This window comes from Lotus japonicus, chromosome 1 (assembly GCF_012489685.1).
Source record: "Lotus japonicus ecotype B-129 chromosome 1, LjGifu_v1.2".
Classification (NCBI taxonomy): Eukaryota; Viridiplantae; Streptophyta; class Magnoliopsida; order Fabales; family Fabaceae; genus Lotus; species Lotus japonicus.
This window is the reverse complement of record NC_080041.1, coordinates 1,018,585-1,038,241: the sequence shown is the minus strand read 5'-3', so window position 1 is coordinate 1,038,241 and position 19,657 is coordinate 1,018,585. Positions and strand designations below refer to the sequence as shown.

The 19,657-nt window shown below is 34.7% G+C and overlaps 3 protein-coding genes across 4 annotated transcripts; 2 read left to right on the top strand and 1 right to left on the bottom strand.

Moving 5' to 3' along the window:
• Positions 1 to 776: 776 nt before the first annotated feature.
• Positions 777 to 2,831, bottom strand: LOC130732895 (60S ribosomal protein L13-1). Its single transcript, XM_057584899.1, has 5 exons — positions 2,726 to 2,831; positions 2,193 to 2,312; positions 1,925 to 2,058; positions 1,304 to 1,462; positions 777 to 1,189 (listed from the first exon to the last, which is right to left on the bottom strand). The coding sequence occupies exons 2-5, from the start codon at positions 2,299 to 2,301 to the stop codon at positions 968 to 970; spliced, it is 624 nt and encodes a 207-aa protein (XP_057440882.1). The 5' UTR covers positions 2,302 to 2,312; positions 2,726 to 2,831; the 3' UTR covers positions 777 to 967.
• Positions 2,832 to 4,057: 1,226 nt separating this feature from the next.
• LOC130731484 (uncharacterized) lies at positions 4,058 to 6,053 on the top strand. The gene is made up of 2 exons (XM_057583799.1): positions 4,058 to 4,171; positions 5,476 to 6,053. Exon 2 carries the CDS (start codon positions 5,478 to 5,480, stop codon positions 5,820 to 5,822), a length of 345 nt encoding a protein of 114 aa, XP_057439782.1. The 5' UTR covers positions 4,058 to 4,171; positions 5,476 to 5,477; the 3' UTR covers positions 5,823 to 6,053.
• A 3,318-nt stretch (positions 6,054 to 9,371) lies between these two features.
• Positions 9,372 to 12,465, top strand: LOC130732894 (protein TOC75, chloroplastic-like). 2 transcript variants are annotated; one of them, XM_057584898.1, is made up of 7 exons: positions 9,372 to 9,553; positions 10,504 to 10,537; positions 10,624 to 10,808; positions 10,908 to 11,054; positions 11,152 to 11,373; positions 11,476 to 11,715; positions 11,861 to 11,997. In XM_057584898.1, exons 4-7 carry the CDS (start codon positions 11,004 to 11,006, stop codon positions 11,915 to 11,917), a joined length of 570 nt encoding a protein of 189 aa, XP_057440881.1. In that variant the 5' UTR covers positions 9,372 to 9,553; positions 10,504 to 10,537; positions 10,624 to 10,808; positions 10,908 to 11,003; the 3' UTR covers positions 11,918 to 11,997. The 2 variants fall into 2 exon arrangements, with proteins under 2 accessions (XP_057440881.1, XP_057440880.1); XM_057584897.1 differs by having other exon boundaries at positions 9,380 to 9,553; positions 11,815 to 12,465.
• Positions 12,466 to 19,657: the final 7,192 nt, after the last annotated feature.

Below are 19,657 nucleotides of genomic sequence, written 5' to 3'. Positions count from 1 at the left end.
GCAGATATATCAAAACTCATACCGTCATATGTAGTGCCACAACTATTTTCTATGGTAGCTGTGATTTTCATGAGATACGGCAGGCAGATTGATGTCTGCTTGTTATGCTTGGCTTTAAAGCTATGCCATATTCATTTAAGCTCTGACTTCAAAATTTAGACATCACATGTCTTTAAACAAATGAAATATATCGAGGCTAATCAACTCACTTCCCATTAATACACTTTGAATTCCATTTTAAAAGATAATGGTCATTCCACTATCTTTTCGGTGTATTAATATTAAATATTGGTCGACATATATTTTGGTGTATCACTATATGATAAGACAACGTAGTCTTTTCTTTTTGTTAGGATAAAAAATTCTCAAACAGTTTTACCGTTACGTTTCTAGAAATTTCCTATGCTTAATAGTTTCCATATCTTCCATTGAATATTGAAAAGTTAATCAGTGTCAAATGCAAATTAGGGTATTGGTCAATTAATAAAATTTACACATCATTTCCATCAAAACTCCTTTTTTAAACTTATTTCCATCAAAAGTTTAATACCAAATCAAGTGATTAAACTTTAAAAGTATAAAAAAAATTAGATTCAAAACATAGTGCTGAAGAAATAAACTGATTAAAAACACAACTAAACACTAGTCATACAGAAGATGAAAAGCATTGGAAATTCCAGGAGAAAATTGTAGAGAAAAATATTAGGAAAACTAACAATTGCAAAGTACTACAGGGCTTAGAAAGAAACCCTCATTATTAGGAACTATGACAGCAATAAGAAAACACGGCCTGAATAAAAATAAATACTGCCAAATAATCCACACAAACCAGAGCACTAGATGAATCAACAAACTTGAAATAACAGTTAACAAAATACTTGAAAGGTCTATGATTGTTCTTAATAAAACAAAGTTCGAGCAAAATTTGTCTTGAAGCAACAACTATTATATGAATAAATTAAGAACTCTACTTCTTCTCTTCCTTTTCTGCCTCAGCAGCCCTCTTCAGTCTGGCACCTTGGTGGCGCTTGTTTGTACGTTCAAGGCGAAGCTTGTAGTAAGCTTTGAACTCCTTCATTTCATCTGTAACCTTAACAAGTTCAACAGATGGCCTCTCCCTCACAATGGGCAGGTATGTTCCCTGGACCTGTGTGGCATTGGCAAGTTCCTCTGGAGTAGAATCACCAGCCTAAAAAAAGAGGTCACAAGAATGTCAAACACTATTTCTTTCACCTTTTGTGGCATAGATATAACAAAAACTGAAGAAGAAACCTCACAAAACAAGTTTGAACTAGTGTATTACCTTAACCTTGCGTGCACGTCTTGGGAAGACAACCAACTTAGCCTTGTATGTTTTCAGCCTCTGAACATTAGCTTGCAGACCTTCCAATGAGCGGTTCCTGCGGCGATGATCAACAGAAATGCCAATAGTAGGAGCAAGCTTTCTGGGAATGCCAGCAGCCTACAATTAGGTATAACAATATAAAAAATAGTTAGAACTCTTAATGTTATTGGTCTTGTATTGATGTCAGGCCATAAATCAGGCAGAATTAATAACATATGACAGGTTACTATAGAGAATTCCTAGAATTTGAAGTGTAAAATGAAACAAGAACATTTGACAGGTTACTATTGAGAATTCCTAGAATTTGAAGTGTCAAATGAAAAAACTCAGCATCAAAGCATTCAGTGGAATACAACAAAGAAAGCACAAGCATAGTTTCTGTGCTCTGACATAGCAATAACCAAATTTGAAATGATATAAAGAGGTTCATCTTCAGTACAATTGAAATTGATGAAGCATTTCAAGTATAACAACTAATATTAAGGCATAACACCCAAGTAGAATAACAATTACAGGTAAACACAACAGGTTCAATTTATCATTTGATAAAGAGCTAGTAGATACAACAAACCATATTACCTTCAACTCTTCAAGAGAAAATCCCTTGCCGGCTCTGACCTTCATGTTGTACTTCAAGGTCTGTCCATGAACCATAGGCCTGAGAGAACCAGCAGTAGGCCTGGGGAAAATCTTGACAGCCTTCTTCTGACGAGCTACAGAATGCCAAACACCACCATGTCAAATAAATGAAGTAATCATCAATACTTATACAAAATGAATTATTTCACAATAACAAAACAACTACCAAACCTAATCTCTAATACAGCACTGAAATGTAGTAAATTACCTATTCTTCTCCTTGTCTTGCGGGCGGGTTGATTGAACCATGTCTTGACATAGTTCTGCCAATGCTTACGGAAGTGTCCGTTAGGGATGACATTGTTATGCTTCACCATGGCTTACCTACCTACAGATGCCAACCACAACAACAAATGAGAAATCTATGAAGAAGCACATAACAGTATAAACATAGCAGATGAAATTCACAAATATAAACACTGATCTAGCTCAAGATATCAACATCTGAAGCTGACAACAACTTCCAACATACAAATTCACAAATATCCACACAATTCAAAAACGACAACCTCACAGAAACCAGTACATAAATCTTAAAACCATGGCCAAGTACTGTAAATCGAAGGGAATAACAGAACCGCATGGCAATCTTACATTTCGCAAATCTGAAATCGAAAATCATAGGCATGGCGATAACAACATGACAGGATACGACGATTAACCGCTAATTACTGTATAAGCACTATGAATCCATGAAATAATGAAAGTGAAGATACTGAGGAGAAGAGCGGCGAGGGTTACCAGAGGTTCTTCTCTTCCAACGCTGCTAGAGATGAGGGAGATTAGGGTTTGGGGGTTAGAGGTGGCTTTTAAAGGAGCGCACATGAAACCCTGAATTGGATCGGCCCATTTATCATTTTATGGTTTAGGTCTCAGAACTTAGGCCTCTAGATAATGGGCTTAGCCCATTGTTACTTAGTTCCCTCATGAACAAAAAACAGGTATAGTAGAAATTTATTTTATTTTTTTTCACATAAAATGTGTGAATCGTGTTCAAAGTAAAAACACAAAACCAACATGCTACATAGCTGAACTCAATAATCATTTAGTTTAGAGTTTGATCCCTGGACAGTGGGTATGGAGATTAATCTTTTGTAAAAAACCTACTCACTCAATGCAATCTCAAAATTTCGGAAGATTAGTCTCATAATTGTTGGCAGCTTTGTAAAAACAAAAAACTATAGAATATATATAAAATGACCATAGTTCTGATGTCTTTTTTTCATAAATTTCTTTGAGGCAGTGTTTTTTTTTGCATTTATCACGATATGTCGCAAAACTATAGTTATCTCTTCTAATAAATACTTTTTTTCAAAATTCAAACTTGTGTCTCACCCTAACAAGGTTTAGCCTGCTTACCACTAGGCCGACACCTTGTTAGTAGGTTTGTGAGTTTTAATTGCTCTAAACAAATATTTTTATTTTTAAAATTGAACAAATGATATTCAAATATTAACTCATTATTGAATAATTAACAAAAAAAAATCGACATGTGTTTTGGCCCGCTCAAATGGCCACAATGCCTAATGGCATTTTAGCCAACCCAAATGTTTTACATACAAGCGAGTATCATGATGGCGATTGAGATGACTTAGTTAAAAAATATCATGCCTTAACGGTGGCAGAGCAGATCATTTTAACACACTTAATGAAATCTCGCAAGGTTATCAAAAAAATAATCATCATTTTGAAAGACCTTCAGCAAGACTTTCTAAAGAGCCTCAAGTCACAATTGCGATAAACACCGAACATATAAATACAAGTTACATATTATGTAGAATCTTAACTCTTTCTAGACTTGGAGGTCCGACCTCTAATTCAAAAGCTCACTTGAGTATCAAGTGACTTTTATAAGTATGTATATCCCTTGTCATCCCTCACCTTACTTTGTCATGAACATCTTTATCACAATTAGAGCATTCAGTCTTCCGCTCCAACACGCGAAAACTATAACACTATTTTAGGAAAAATAACATCAATAACAATGTTTTGCTAAAATGATAAGTCAAGACTTAAGATTATATATGTCATATTTCAACTATTTTTTCATTAGTATAATATGAGTTGAAAGAATTAAGGTTAAAATATTATACTGTCAATGTGAAAGTGGATCTTTGTCGAGTAAGAGTTTCAGGGAACCTGGTATTGAGGAAGAAGAGTGTTCCCACAACATACTAATCAGCTCAGGTATTGTTCTTCTTCTCCTTCGTGATTCCCTTTTCTTCTTCAATCACCTCATTTCGTTCCTTGCACTTTGTTCTTTCGCAATGCTGTCTGCGCTAAGCTTAGTCATTAACATTTCTGCGTAGGGGTTTTCCACTGTTTGCTCAAATTACCCAATTAAAAATTGTATCTTTATTCATTATTTTCTGTAAGAAATTTGTTGTTTTTGTTTTCAATTTTTTCCTGCTGCTTCAATTTGTTTTTTAATATATATGGTTAGGTAGAGGCCAATAGATGCATAAACTATCTATTAGAAATCCTATTGCTTAACATGTGGATTTAAACTTATGTTGGGGAACCAGTTAGATATGCTGATATGCAAACCCCTTTAACTTTATTAAAAAGACAACACTGTCAAGTTGCTGTAAGTTGTCAACTTGTGTCAAGTCTTAGTTATAGGCAATTCCCTTGATTCAGTCATGTTCAGAACACCAAGAGAAGCCAAAAATGTAACTTTATGGCATGCAAATTTAGAAGCAAAAGGACATCTTTAAACTTGTAGGCATTTGGCTCCAACTAGACTCAACAAAGGACTGCATGAACTGCCCATTACATGATGCAAATTTTAGCGCCTTGTTTATGGCAAAGCCTTTTATAACTAATCATAAAGAATTGCTGTAAAGTCTGTCCAGTGCTCCTAATAACCTTTATAAGATTATTCCAAGAGGAAATATGCACCTTTTTTTGGGGAAGCTAGACACCTTACAAACTATAAATAAGTTGTTTTCTGTTTCTCATCTATATCAGGGCATAACACACATTGTGTGAGAGAGAAAATGTGTAAGGTTGAGGTCTTCAAATCTTGTTAAGTATTACAATCCAAACAAGAGACTTGACTTTAGGGGAAGCATTGAACTATCAAATGTGATATTACAACGGAAGATGAAGCTTTCAATATGCCATGTGGTAATGTAATATTTGGTGTATTAATTGGTAGGTGACTAGGTGTAATATTATCCTGTATGCATGTATAGTTTTCTGTTGTGGTGAAGAATCCAACTTAGCTGCTGCACTCCTCCTCAACCTGCTAAATTAGCTTGAAGTCTTGAACTAAGCAATTTATCCTATTTGGTATTAGATTTGGAAGAGAACCCTGCATAACCCATATTCTTAAGTAATTTTGCATCATATGACCAGAAGTGGAATGTTGATTGGGGAAAATGTTTAGATTTAGTTAATATCTTGAAATTTGCATTTGCTCACTAGTCAAGAAGTGATTTTTTTAAATATATATACTTATTTTAACAAAGATTATATTGCAAAAACAGATATGGTTATCCCACCTCCAGTGAGGCCTCCCAGGATCATAAATTTTCTCAAACCTTATGTTTTGAGGATGCATTTTACCAACAAGTATGTGAGTGCTCAGGTGATCCACACCCCAACTGCTACTGTTGCCTCTTCTGCAAGCTCACAGGAGAAAGCCTTGAGATCAAGCTTGGAAACTAGACGCGATGTGGCTGCAGCTGCAAAGATTGGGAAGATACTAGCGGAGCGACTTTTGCTGAAGGAGATTCCTGCCGTTTCTGTTCACTTGAAGAGAGAACAGAAGTATCATGGCAAGGTTAAAGCAGTTGTTGATTCTCTGAGGGAAGCTGGTGTTAAGCTGCTTTGAGTTATGATCGTGCATTTTGAGCTGTACCTAAAAGAGATAATCTTTGGAAACTTGTCTTCTGGGAACCAAAATGAATGTTTTTGTATCATTATCAGTAGGAAATAAGACCAAGGTTCTAATTTTTCTTTATCTGTTCTTAAGTTTTCATCAAAGTAAGAAGTTACTCAATGAACATATTTCCTTGAGATCAATTTATCAACATTAACCAGAAATAAGATGATTGTTGATGAATGATGGTTGCTTAATACCTTTTGCCTTTGGCCGTAAAATTGCTTCAAGGGATAGTTAACACTGAAAAGATATCGAGAAGAGTATTATCACGCATAAAATAGACATTGCAAGTAGTTTCTATGCTTAATACTTAATACAGCAGTTTGTTTTTTGCTTGTTAAACATTATTGTAATCCATTTTTACATATAAGTAACTTTATGGACAATTTTCTGCCCATTAAACCATATTTTAATGTATAGTTTCAACCCATAGAACTCGAAGCTTGTAAAGAACAACTTAAATAGGGATGTACTTCCAGTCATATGAGAAAACTGAAACGTTCTTCCTCTAATCCTTTGCTATTCTTTTTTTTTTGCGTATTATTTTCATGAGACCCTCATGTTTGGCTTTGAGTGCATATACCCAAATAAGTTTATTGGAAAATTTAGATCCAAATAAGACCATCATCTCTATTCCCATTCCTAAATTTTTGGGGATGGGGTTCGCCTCCATCCTCATTTCTGTTGGAAAAAAAAACTCGAATTGAGGAGCGTGCTAAAAGTAATAACATAAAACCATTCATGTGATATTTATCTAACCGTTTTAGTTTTTGAGATAATTGATTTTTTAATATGAAATCAAAGTCTCTATGACCAAACGATTCAGAGTTCAATCATTATCATCCTTAATTTTTCTCATAAAAAGTTAAATTAAAAACATATGGTAGGTGAACTTGAACTTTTTCACGCTACAAGCTCAAATGAACTCTTGATCACGAACCATTTGAGCCTAGTCAATTGTGTAAACGGCGGGATCGTACCATTCGAGCCTTTTTTTTCATGCTCCGGGGGTCTGGAGAAAATTGCAATTAAAAGGATCTTAGAGTGTCTAGGGTTGGGCCAGGAGGGTCTCTTAACGCCTTCTTTTTTCTTCTCATCGGAGTTATTTCACAAAGACTCGCTGAGGTAAGGAAGAAGGGGGAACAAGCACACTTGGAGAGCGCAGTACAACATATAGTTGTATGCTGCGTTCGGGAAGGATGAATCGCTCCCGAAAAGGAATCTATTGATTCTCCTCCAATTGGTTGGACCGTAGGTGCGATGATTTACTTCACGGGCGAGGTCTCTGGTTCAAGTCCAGGATGGCCCAGCTGCGCCAAGGAAAAGAATAGAAGACCGACTTGACTCCTTCATGCATGCTCCACTTGGCTCGGGGTATTTCAGTTTTTAATTTGATCTTGGTAATTAGAACATATGCAAAGAAGAAATCCATATACAATTGAAGGTAGTTCACACTCCTGTTCACCAATTAATCCGATCCAATTAATATATATACGCAAATGATTTCTTCAGTTTTTAATTCGATCCAATAAGCATATATGCAAAGAAGAAATTCATATAAAACAAACGAAAAATATTGATTATTGAAGCAATCACGTTGGCGAGAAGAAAATTTTGATCGAATTAACAACTGGAACGATTGGATTTGATACTGCGGTTGATGGCAATTGCTTTCGTAGAAAAATGGGAATGCAGTTGTAGAAAAGAAATTTTGGAGAGACGGCTTGATGTAGAATAGAAGAGTGAAGTTTAGAAAAAAAAAAAGGAAAGAAGAAGGAAAAAACCTAATGGTAATTTCGTATTTTATAAGAGTGTTATGTTCTGTTCCCTTCCGTTCCACCCTTTTCTATGGAACCAAAGTGTTCCGTTCTAGGAGTCTTATGTCCTGTTTTGTTCCCTTTTAAAAACATGTCAAACACAGAACAAGACCCAAATGTCCCATTCTGTTCCCTTCCCACCTGTCTACCAAACGCTACCTAAGTCCTCTTTTGTTGTCCCTTATATTATATCTATCTCAATGTTTAATTCGTAACCTTGATCCTTTCAGCAAGAAGTTGAGATGGAGGACATAGTTGGGGAGCCTATATATAGTTGATTTTGATGGTTGAGATGCCTTTGATCCTTTTGAAGCAATGGGATATATTGGGGATCTTAATTCTTTCTTCACAAAAATTGAGATATCTCACTATTACAATTTTTCAACTTCAACTGTGAAACTGTTAGAAGTTCCAGGAGAGCATTAACTTGAAATGTGGGGGGCAATTTCACCAAATCAATGAAGGCTTAAGGAAACAACATGGGGACTTACACATATTGTTGTCTCTTTAGTTTTTTTTTTTTGCTCAAATTAAATCTCTATTTGTTGAATTGAGCTAAATTTCTCATGCCTTAGATAAGAGCAAGTTTTCTAAATTTGATGCGTAACTGGATGTTTTGCCTTTGATCACTACCCTTGGTAAAACGTCCTAATTTTAAGAGATTTAATTTTTTTCACTGTGTTAAAATTTCATGTATCTCTCTTGCTGAAAAGAACTATAGTAACTATTATGGAGATATTAGAATGCTTACTAATTAGAATGTGAAGATAACTTGAATACATTTTAGGGTTATTACTATGATCCGTCCCTGACATTGGCAGCCTATGTAGAATTGGTCCCAATTTTGAAAAAAGTTTGTAGTTGGTCCCTGACTTTGGCAGCTTGTTTAGGACTCATCCTTTTCGTTGAAAATCTTGGTACCAATCCTAAACAAGCGCTCAAAGTCAGGGACCAATCCTAAACAAATGTAAGCGTTTTTCGTTGAAAAGTCAACGAAAAGGACAAATCCTAAACAAGCTGACAAAGTCAGGGACCAACTACAAACTTTTTTCAAAACTGGAACCAATTCTACATAGGCTGCCAATTTCAGGGACCAATCATAGTAATAACCCTAAATTTTATAACATGAAATTTATCGTTTGCGCCTATTTCCAGAAATGTCTTGATAACAATGTAACTTTTTTATGGGTATAGAAAGATGGGTTAAATAAGTTTTTGATTTCCACCATATACACCTGAATCTAAAATAGTTCCTTCATAAAAAATGCATCGCATTTAGTCCATGTTAAATATTTTTAATTTAAAATCATTCTTATGACGTTATATTGGTGAAGTGAAAATGTTTTTTTATTTGAAAGCATAATATTGTGAATTTGTAGCCGATAATGAATTTAGATTATGGAATATTTCTGATTAATGAATTAATAAGTATAGACTATTTATGATTTATGAATCATTACGTAGGGACTATTTTTTATTTATAAATTATGATTTAAAATATAAAATATTTATACTTCACCAATATGACGTCATAAGGATGATTTTAAATCAATTTTTTTACAGGATTAAATGCGATGTGTTTTTTATAGAGGGACTATTTTAAATTTGGGTGTATATGTTAGAGATCAAAAACTTATTTAACCCTAGAAAAATCTATTGTTTGGAAATGGTCAAGTTGTGGTTCATTAAATTTATCACGTTAATGAATTGTAGTTAGTTAGTTCATTCTATTTATTTAAAACTGTTGGTTCGTATTATATAAACGGCGGAGGAAATGAATCAGGTGATGGAGGATCTTTGGGGCCAAGATTCTTCTCGGCACCGAACATCACCGAGTCAGAAGCACGAGATCATCCCAAATTGGTATGTGTTATCACTTGGTTAACTGCTTGTTGCTTGTTGCTTGTGGTTGAATTAATTAAATTTGAATCCTGAACTACTCCCCTTTCTATTTGGTTACGCATTCCTTTGCAGTGTTCATATAATTTGGTTTCCACAGTGTTCATATAATTTGGTTTCCAGTCACAAGTTGTGATGTGCCCTTGAATACCAATTGATTTTTCATCATCATGATCACGGTTAAATTCTCGAGACCAAGACACATAATGATGGGTTCGACTAGAGTCGTCAACAATGAATTGATAGAGATAACTTAATTTGAATAAAAATCCTTGATGAAGAGTGCCCTTAATATGTTTGAGTAATTGGTGAGCTGATGAGCTCCTATAAGTTGAGGGGTCCAAGAATTGGATACAAACTTACTGTCAGTCTTCTGTACATGCTAAGCTTCAACTTCAAATTGCAGTGCATTGGAAGAAGAGAAGGGTTTTTACCATTGTCTAGAAGCTAGCTAACTGCAAGCCATAAATTGATTTGTTCAACTTACAGTCCAATTTTTTCCCCTTGAACAATCATGATAACATTGTAGCAGGTCTACATAATGTTCTTTAAGTAAGATCACCATTTAAAAATGTATTGATTACATCTAATTGAGCTAGGTGCTAATCTTCCATAACTGGCAATGAAAGAAGCACCTTCACAGTAGTTAACTTCGCGAAGGGAGAAAATGTTTCTTTAAAATCTAAGCAGTTGATTGTAGCCTTAATTAGTAACAGGGTATTTTTTACTTGTTCTTGTATATTGATTAGCTTATAATGTGATTCTGCAATTGATTGATAGTTGAAGTTTAGCATCTAGTTTTATCATGGTTTGGATTATGTGTCCATTTTCAATGCAAACAAGCTAGTAGTTCATGTCAGGTGATTGTATTTGTAACTTGGAGGAAAATGTTTGTTTGTATGTTGGATTGACAGGTTCAGCCTCTGTATATTTTCATCAAGAAAGCAGGTAAGAAAGCTTGGAGAAATCTAAATTCTCTTGGTTTGGTTTCTGACATTTTGCTGAGCATACTACTGATAAAAAGCAAACTGTAGAGGGAGGCATAGCTGCTGAAGTAAAAGTAAAGCTGAAAGAGGAGCATCATATCAGTGTTCGTCCCAGTATTGAGTTTAGTGGTTTTTGTGCACCTTTGCCGGGAGGGACTGTTACTTTAGAATATAAGAAGTTGAATAGATCTTTAACTTCTTCAGCAACAACTAGATGTTTGTTCATTCCTGAGGTATTGCACTGGTCCAATGAGTTGTTTCTTTTTAATAATCCAAAATATGTTGAAAGGAAGTAAGGGATTGTTTACTTTCTTAATTATCATTTTGTGTAGGATGATCGCAAATTTGAAGTTCAATATGCAGATCCATCTCTCTGTCTTAGTTACTTCAATAAAAAGAAATTGAGCCTCGTGACCATCACAGATAACATGCAACCAGTATGGGTTAATTGTGATGGTGTAAAAGCCATCATGACAGAGGTAACTTTTATCCAAGTTTCTCCTTCCATTTCAATTTATAAGTTACCTTTTATCCAATGCATATTGACATTGTAAAGTGGCTTATTTTGTGTTGCAGAAATTTAATTTTGGTAATGAAATTACTTGGGGGCTAGTTTTGGAAAGAATAAAGACATTTGATAGATCAAATGAAATAATTACACATGCTCTGCCCTATGAACATTCAACCACCCTTAGTGGTACTGGCATGGATCAGAGGGCTATTTTAGAGTCCAAAGTTACTATTGATACCACAAATGATGTGGATGGACTGATATGTGGGAGCAAAATTGAGTATGAGGTACTTCCTTGACTCATTGGCTATTTTGATATGTTATGTTACCTATTTATCTTCCTTGACTGATGTGTTATGTTCACCTCCAACCACCCTACTCAAATGTAGGGAGCTCTTGGTATTGGCATAGACCGAAGGTTGCGGATCATCAATCGACGCAAGTTAAGTGCCACATCTTTTATCCCATTGATGCCTGCTGTTAAGCTGCCGTCGGTGCTTGTACTCCATGGCCTCTATGGCGACCATTTAGGTGACATTGCCCCATATGATGCTTTCACTCTGGAAGGTCCCTATTCCGTAACGAATTACAACAGAGGAGTGAGTAGATCTGCCACAAACATCCTTGAGGTAAGAAATACTATTCAAATTTTATATTCTTGTGAGAAGTGCTTCTCTGAGTAACTTTGGTATGCCCTGAATTGGTTCTAAGAAAAATTATTTTTTCAGAGCATGTTACTAACTTGCTATTTCTACCGCTGGCTGCTGAGTTCAGAATCCCTTTCAAGGGTGGGGCTGGGTGTGTGTATGCCTTTGGAGAGCATGGAAGTAATCTTGCTCTTCAGTAAGAGGGATTCCTACAGAAAATTCGAGGAAGATTGGTCCGGGACTGTGGTATGGTGTTGGTCTCAAGCTTGATTCCCTCAGAGCAGAATATGCAATTAAGCATAACTCAGGAATAGGTTGTCTGATGGTAAGTTTCGGAGATAGATTTTGAGGTGTATATTAGTCATATAGTACACATTTCTTAGAGCTAGCTAGTTTCCATTCTTTTGTGGAAGAAATGTTTCACGCAGAAGATTGAAGACAGGGCAAATGGTTTCAGAGTTGCGAGAATAAATCTAGTTGTAGAGTTTTAGTGGACACTGGACACCATTCTAGTACATTGGGTTTTTTTTTTTTGGTTTAGGCTTCAGGGTAAATATTGAGATGACCGATTATCTTGATGTCCAGTATTGATCATTTTTGCAGCTTATGATCAATGTATATACCATGAGAACACGCACACAAGCCTAGTACTAGTAGTACATTCATATCGTCATATACACTTTGTTAACTCTTTTGTGAATATGATTGTTGAAATAATTGGGATTTGCATTTTGATATAGTCTCTGAAATTCGATATGTTGATCGAAATTGTGCCAAATATTTTTTTCCATCTTTTACCATCTTGTGCTAATTCTCATTTAGGATTCAACAGAAATTTGGAACCGAAATGAATGAGAAATTAGAAGCTTAACAAATGTGTAAATGTGAAGAAAAGTAGCATAGAGATTTTACTTTTGATGGTTAAAAACAGAAATGGGGCTGGGAGAATGGAGTTTTTTTTTTTTTAGAAATCAAACAGATAGATATAAAATTAAATAATGGTAAAAAAAACCACGGTAAAATTTGAAAAATCAAATTAAACATGTGAGCTTAGATATAACTATGGAATATCAAGACATTGATCCAAATTTCAAAGTGGCAGCAATTTTTTTTTTTGTCGAAGCAGAGTATACAGAGTACTAATTACTTCACCACAAAACAAGTAGTAACGTATGACAGTTGAATGACCCTTCCCTTCTCTACTTGACATATAGCCAGCTATAGCTATATAAATAGAAGTTCACTCAGCAATTGAAGTGAAAGATGTTGCATGCTTCGTCTCCAAACTAAGCAAAAGTAATTAATACTCCAATCATTTGGTTGCTTCAAAAAAAAAATCATTTGGTGAATTTTTTAATACCGTTTCGGACAGTTTTAAAACAGTCTCAAATTAATCTAATTAAAACAAGACATGTGTCATTAAATATTTTAAAAATTAATATTTTAGAAAGTCAAAAATAAATCCAACTTAATTTATATTAATATACTAGTATATGTGTCCGTGCGTTGCACGGGTGGTACGAATTTTTCTTTTAGCAATATATTTTATTAAAAATTATTTTATTTTAGTTATGTGAAGTTAAATTTTTTGTGAATTAAAAAAATAATTTATGTGAGTATTTATTTTACAACGTTTCATTTTTTTATATTTATTTGTTATTAGATGAAAAACTATGAACGAAAAGTATATGTTTTTTTGTTGTTACCATCATCGTTGCAAATAATGATTTTTAATCCTACAGAACTTGTAACTGGAGAATGTGACATATAGTTGTCCATGCGAGAATATTGGTCTTGTGTTGGCCCAAAATATTTGGCTCAAAACGCATGGGTCGGTCGAAAATGGACCAAGAGAATTAAGAAAAAATGCCAAGTTAAATGGGTAGCAGAATTCGACAAAGGGACACTGGTAACCGTTGCTACAAACACGGGAATATTTAACACGTGCAGCATTGACTGAGTCAGTTAGGAGAGCGTGTGTTTCTCACCACGATGGCTAGTTACGTGGCCAAGGAGCAGTTGAAGAACACCACCCTCACCACTACGCATGGAACTTCCAGGGCAAGCATCAGATCGTGGGGAATCAGACCCACTAACTCATCCAGTAAGGAAGAAAACCGCCAAAGACACGCGGGACATGGAGCTCTATAAATAGGAGAATCTGATTCAGAAAACAGGTTCTCAACTCAACTCTTAAAAACTCACTAAAAAACTCAATGTCTACATCAAAGAGACTCAACGAGCCTAACGTGATCATGGAGGAGTATGTTGCTGAACCGACCGTTTATGTTTCACGCCTTTAAGTGTTTTAGACTTGTCATTTCTTCACTTTGTGTTTCTATCGATTTCTTTTGTTGATGTAATTAAGCGTTTTCGACTTATTTGATGTACCTTTCAGTTTGTTTAATGCAATTCGAATTTCAGTACCTTTAAACTTGCAGTTTGTTCACTCATCAATTTTACCCTTGACACACGGGTGTCGAGATTTCCAACTTTCACACACAGCACTTTGGCAAGACGTTTTCCCAAAAGAACCCTTAATTCGCAAAATCCTTAATCTCTTAAACTTTTTCCAATCGAATTTGGAGAATGTTTGTTCACTAAATATCACTGTAAACATCTTGACAAATATAAACAACACATTTTAATGATTGTCCTTGACTTTTGTTGATTGTCATTATAAAAAGAGTGTTATTGGGAACTGCCTCCTTTGAAACTTGAAAGGGATTCTCTTATCTAATGGAGTTAATGTCAATCTTGGTGTTAACACTCTTTGTGCCTCCTTTGAAACTTGAAAGGGATTCTTTTATCTGATGGAGTTAATGTCAATCTTGGTGTTAACACTCTTTGTCCAGCATTAGATCCAGATATTACCTTTGCCTCCAAAATATATTTTCCCATTTGAGTAACTATTAAGAGTGTACCATTGCACAATCGAGCAAATTGGTCGATGTTTTTTAGAGCATCTCCAACCATGATAGTCACTAAAGTTTCTATATTTTTTTATATTATTTTTTCGGATGCCACATCATCTACGCTATTCAACTATCTTTTTACTCCAACCCAACACTGTACGAAGTTTCTCTAATGAACCCTTCAATCAACATAACACTTTTATATTTTATTATTTATCTTCAATATTTCAACTCATTATATTTCTAACTTTTAATAAATAGTAATAACAAATTAAGAATATAAATTAATTAAAAAAAATGAAAGAATGGAACATAAAAAATTCAAGTTGATAATAATTACTATGAAACATTAGAAAAATACAAATACTATAAATAAAAAATTGAAATACAATTTAATTTTTTTCCATGCTAACTATAATTGTAATTAATGAATTAAATGTTTTATCTGCAACATTTAATTTAGACACAACGTCTATATTGAGACATTGTTTTTTGTCACCATGCTAGATAAAAAGGGAAATGCTTGTGCACACGACCTTTAGCTATGCACGACATGCACACTCATCTATCTATATCTATATCTATATAATATACTAAAGGAAGATTTTTTTCTAGAAGGTTTTGCCACGTGGCACCCCCACATCGTTTTGAAATATTAATTTTAAGAAATTATTAACATTTTTTTTGAAATATAATAAAATCACATATTCAATAAATAAACATATTTTGAGCAATGATCTCATTATACTAAAAGAATTTTTTTTATATAGATAATAGATGGACATGATTTTGTATCAAAATAAACTCCTCATCTCTTTAATTATAGTAATTTAAGATAAAATCTTTTAAATTGATCATGAGTTTTTAATCATGATTTTGTATCAAAATAAACTTCTCATCTCTTTAATTATAGTAATTTAAGATAAAATCTTTTAAATTGACCATGAGTTTTTAATTTTTTTTATTACTAGTGTTTTTTACCCGCGCGTTGCACGGAGAATTTGTTTATTGTATTTAATACAACGATTGGTGGCTTGGGAGGATGTTTGCAAAGGGAAGAGCTTTGGGGGCTTAGGCGTTGGCTATTTAGCGAGTAAAAATAAAGCATTGCTAATGAAGTGGATATGGCGTTTTGGTAGAGAACCAGATGCTTTATGGCGACATGTGATTTGTGCCAAATATGGCTTGGAAGAAAGAATGGTGTTACTCAAAGTGGAAGATATCAAACAGAGCGAGTGTTCAATATTAGCTGCTGATATATTGAAAATCTTTAAGGGTCAAACTCAAGAGGCTATGCTATTCCGCGAGGGGTTGATGTGTAAAGTGGGTAACGGAACAAGAGTCCGATTTTGGGCAGATCCTTGGTGCTCCGACGGGGCTTTGCAAACTGAATATCCTCGTGTTTTTGCCCTCTCCAATGACAAACAAGCGCTGATTAGTGATATTGGAACAATTGTTGGGGGTAAGTGGGTTTGGGCGCTGGACTTTCGTCGTGATTTCCTGGGTTGGGAGCAACAACAATATAATAGTTTTCTACAGCGTATTAATGCTTTGGTTCCATCAAAATCTAATGATGATTCTGTGCTCTGGAAGGGTGACAAATTGGGTTTTTTCTCAGTAAAGGCGTTGACAAAGCTGGTGGAGGAAAAACAATGCAATCATGCTGTTTGGAAAATACCAGGGACAGTGGTTAATTGGCTACCAGCAAAGGTTGCCTTGTTCGCATGGCAAGTTCAGAGCAATCGAATTGCAACCAAAGCAAATTTGGTAGCGAGAGGTGTTCATTTGGAGGAGGGAGCGGTGTGTGCATTGTGTGCCGAGGATTTGGAATCCACAAATCATCTTTTTCTACATTGCAATGTGGTGGCATCCTTGTGGCATAGAGTTTTACAACGGGAAGGTATCGCATGGGTACTGCCGGGGACCATACCATCTTTGTTACAATGCTGGGAGGTGTTGGGCATTAAAACCGATAAAGATGTATGGTCACTGATACCTTTTGCGTTATTATGGTCATGCTGGCTTGAAAGAAACGCTGTTATCTTCTCCCAAAAACTCTTCTGTGTGGAAAATGTTTGGGATATAATGCTTGCTTGTGTATATTGGTGGGTGAAAGGTAATAGGGATGATTTTGCATACTCGTTGGAGCAATTTGTAGTAGGTTTTGAATTTGTGAAGCTGCATAAAATTCAGGTACCGCGAGGTAATGTGGTTTGGACACCCCCACCATATGGGGTTTTAAAATTTAATGTGGACGGGGCTGCTAAAGGTAGCCCAGGAGTTAGTGGGATTGGAGGGGTGCTGCATAATTCAAATGGCAACATTTTGGGTTATTTCTCCATGTCAACTGGTATTTTGTGGGCTTATGAGGCGGAGGTACAGGCTATCCTACATGCTCTACTATTCTGTCATCATTTTAACTGCCATCAGGTTCTTATTGAAAGTGACTCTACGTTAGCAATAGGGTGGACTTTGAATAGTCATAGGAGACCATGGAAGTTACAACAGATTTTTAATCAGATTGATTATCTGTGGGAATTGGTATCTTGTGTGGGAATACAACACATTCTAAGGGAGGGTAATGGAGTAGCTGATTTTTGGGCTAAACAAGGTTGTGGCAGATCTGATGTAATTTGGTCTTTCACTGAGACCAATATTTAGCTTAAATGGGAGGGATGTTCCCATATCTCACTGTTTCATTCAATAAAGTTTAATTTTAGAAAAAAAAAATATTTAAAATGCTAAGAATGTAAGAACAATCATAATAAAGATGTAGATATTTAAAGAGCACAAATTCAAACACTCAATTTTAGTGTTTTGTAAGCATACATTGAATTAACTAATATAAATATTTTGAAAAACACAGAAGTTAATAAGCCAAAAGTTTTAAGTTTTGCATATGTGAGGCATAACAGAATTTTGTTTGTGAAGATGTATACTCGTGTTGCATAAAGGGTAATGCTTTTGTATTTTAGATATGTAACAATACATAAATATATCTTTTGGATGAATATATCTTTTTGCTTTAAAAAAAAAACAATACATAAATATATAATTATTGTTTAAACTATTAAAAATACACTTAAGTTATAGAAAAATGATTTTTTTTTAACTCGTACAAATTTCCATTTTTCATGTCAAATGTTCCTCACGTGAGATCTCATAACTCTAATTTTTTATTCCTCGTACTTTTCTTACTATCTTTCTAGTGTTTTTGCGGACAAATTTGCTCTTGTGTTTGAGGCATGGATCAATACATTGGTTTATACAAATTTGACATGCTAAAAACACTATTTGTTGAGATTCTTACCTGATGGAATTAAGAAACCAACAAAGATAATCATTTAATAAAACAACTCCACAACACAAACAAAATACCACAAAACTCGTGAAATCTCACATAATTTTTATGTATATCTACTCCTAAAATAATTAGAAAAAATATGAACAATTTACTTAAATCATATATGAAATGTTATTTTCTTATTATGTTTGACATTAAAGCATTTCCAAAAAATGTTCTTTCCAGTAGGAGCTTTTTGCCCTATAAATTGAACAAAATAAAATAAAAATAGACTATATTATTATGCAGAACATGTTTAATATGAAGTTACATTGTAAAATAGTGACATCTTATTAAAATTTATTTTTCTGTTAATTTTACATGAATTTTCATGTAAAATGTCCATCCCGGTGGGAACTCTTAACCCTATAGTTTAACTTAAACCAAAATACACTATATATGTATTAATTTTTTCTAATCTCTGCACGACACATTTTAATCATTAAATTATATGCCTTTATATTTATTTCCTTTTAAAACTTTCAAAAAGTTATGAAAAAAGTAATGACATTATATTGATTTTTTATTTACAACTCAGTGAATTTTTTTTTAATTTTGGTCTGTAAAATTGATGAATTTGATAAAGATGCGGAAAGAGAGGGATTCGAACCCTTTCGACCTATGAGTTCAAACAATAACTTTTTATCCATGCGTTGCACGAAGAACTTTCTCTTGTGCTTAAGACATGTTCAATACCATTATTTAGCAAAATTTTCAAATACTAAAGGACATACACTACAAAAAAACTGGTTTTTAGTGGCACTACATTTGTGGCATTTACCAAAAAGTGCCATAAACGTATGTTATTCTGGCATTTAATTAGAATGCCACTAGTTTAATTACACATTCCTAGCTAATTAGTAGCTATTTGGCAGCAGTTTTCTGAAGTGGCACTTAACTTAAATGCCACTAATTTAAAAACACATTCCTAGCTAATTAGGAGCTATTTGGCAGCAATTTTCTGAAGTGGCACTTAACTCAAATGCCACAAATAACCTTTTTCAATTTTAATATATAATTTTTAATTTTTTTTCACTCACACAATTTCAAATTTTTAAACCAAAAAGAAAAAAGAAAAATCATCGATTTCTTTTTAACTTTCACTCACAAAGTTTCAGATTTTTAACCAAACTCTCACGCGATTCATAGTTTCACACCGTTTCTCCCAAACGCTCTCCAAACACTTCCACGCTTTCTTCCGATTCACGAACGGAACAACCATCGTCGTCCTCCCCGATCGTCCGTCAAGCTCGGTCATTGTGGAGCAACCTTCACCGTCGTCCCTCTATCACCACATCACACCAGTGCGACCACCGCTCCATCTCCATTGCAGCCTTGCAATGCTCCTTCCTCTGCTTCCAGATCCAGCAAATTCTCCTGGTTCACGATACTCACCGGAGAAGAAACCCTAGATCCACGATGCTCCATGGCCGACACCTCCAGGATTCCACTCCGGCTACCACCAGGGTCCAGGTGGCGCAACAAGGTAGGTAGTCAGTGGATTTGGTTTCGTTCGATTCGGAGTTCAAATCACCCAATCAAGCTCTAGAGAAAGCCAAGGTATTGCTTCTGTTCTTGCCTTATGATGATCTGTTATTTCACTTATTTGTGGTGGAAGTTAAAGGATAAGCATTTTTTTTGTTTTCACCTTTGTTCACTTCAGCTA

Coding starts and splice junctions, on each gene's coding strand:
- LOC130732895 (XM_057584899.1), bottom strand. CDS start 2,301: ATGGTGAAGCATAACAATGTCATCCCTAACGGACACTTCCGTAAGCAT. Junction 1,463..1,924: donor TTTCTCTTGAAGAGTTGAAG/GTAATATGGTTT, acceptor ACCTAATTGTAG/GCTGCTGGCATTCCCAGAAA. Junction 1,190..1,303: donor GACGTGCACGCAAGGTTAAG/GTAATACACTAG, acceptor CTCTTTTTTTAG/GCTGGTGATTCTACTCCAGA.
- LOC130731484 (XM_057583799.1), top strand. CDS start 5,478: ATGGTTATCCCACCTCCAGTGAGGCCTCCCAGGATCATAAATTTTCTC.
- LOC130732894 (XM_057584897.1), top strand. CDS start 11,004: ATGCAACCAGTATGGGTTAATTGTGATGGTGTAAAAGCCATCATGACA. Junction 11,055..11,151: donor TAAAAGCCATCATGACAGAG/GTAACTTTTATC, acceptor TTTGTGTTGCAG/AAATTTAATTTTGGTAATGA. Junction 11,716..11,814: donor CTGCCACAAACATCCTTGAG/GTAAGAAATACT, acceptor TTATTTTTTCAG/AGCATGTTACTAACTTGCTA.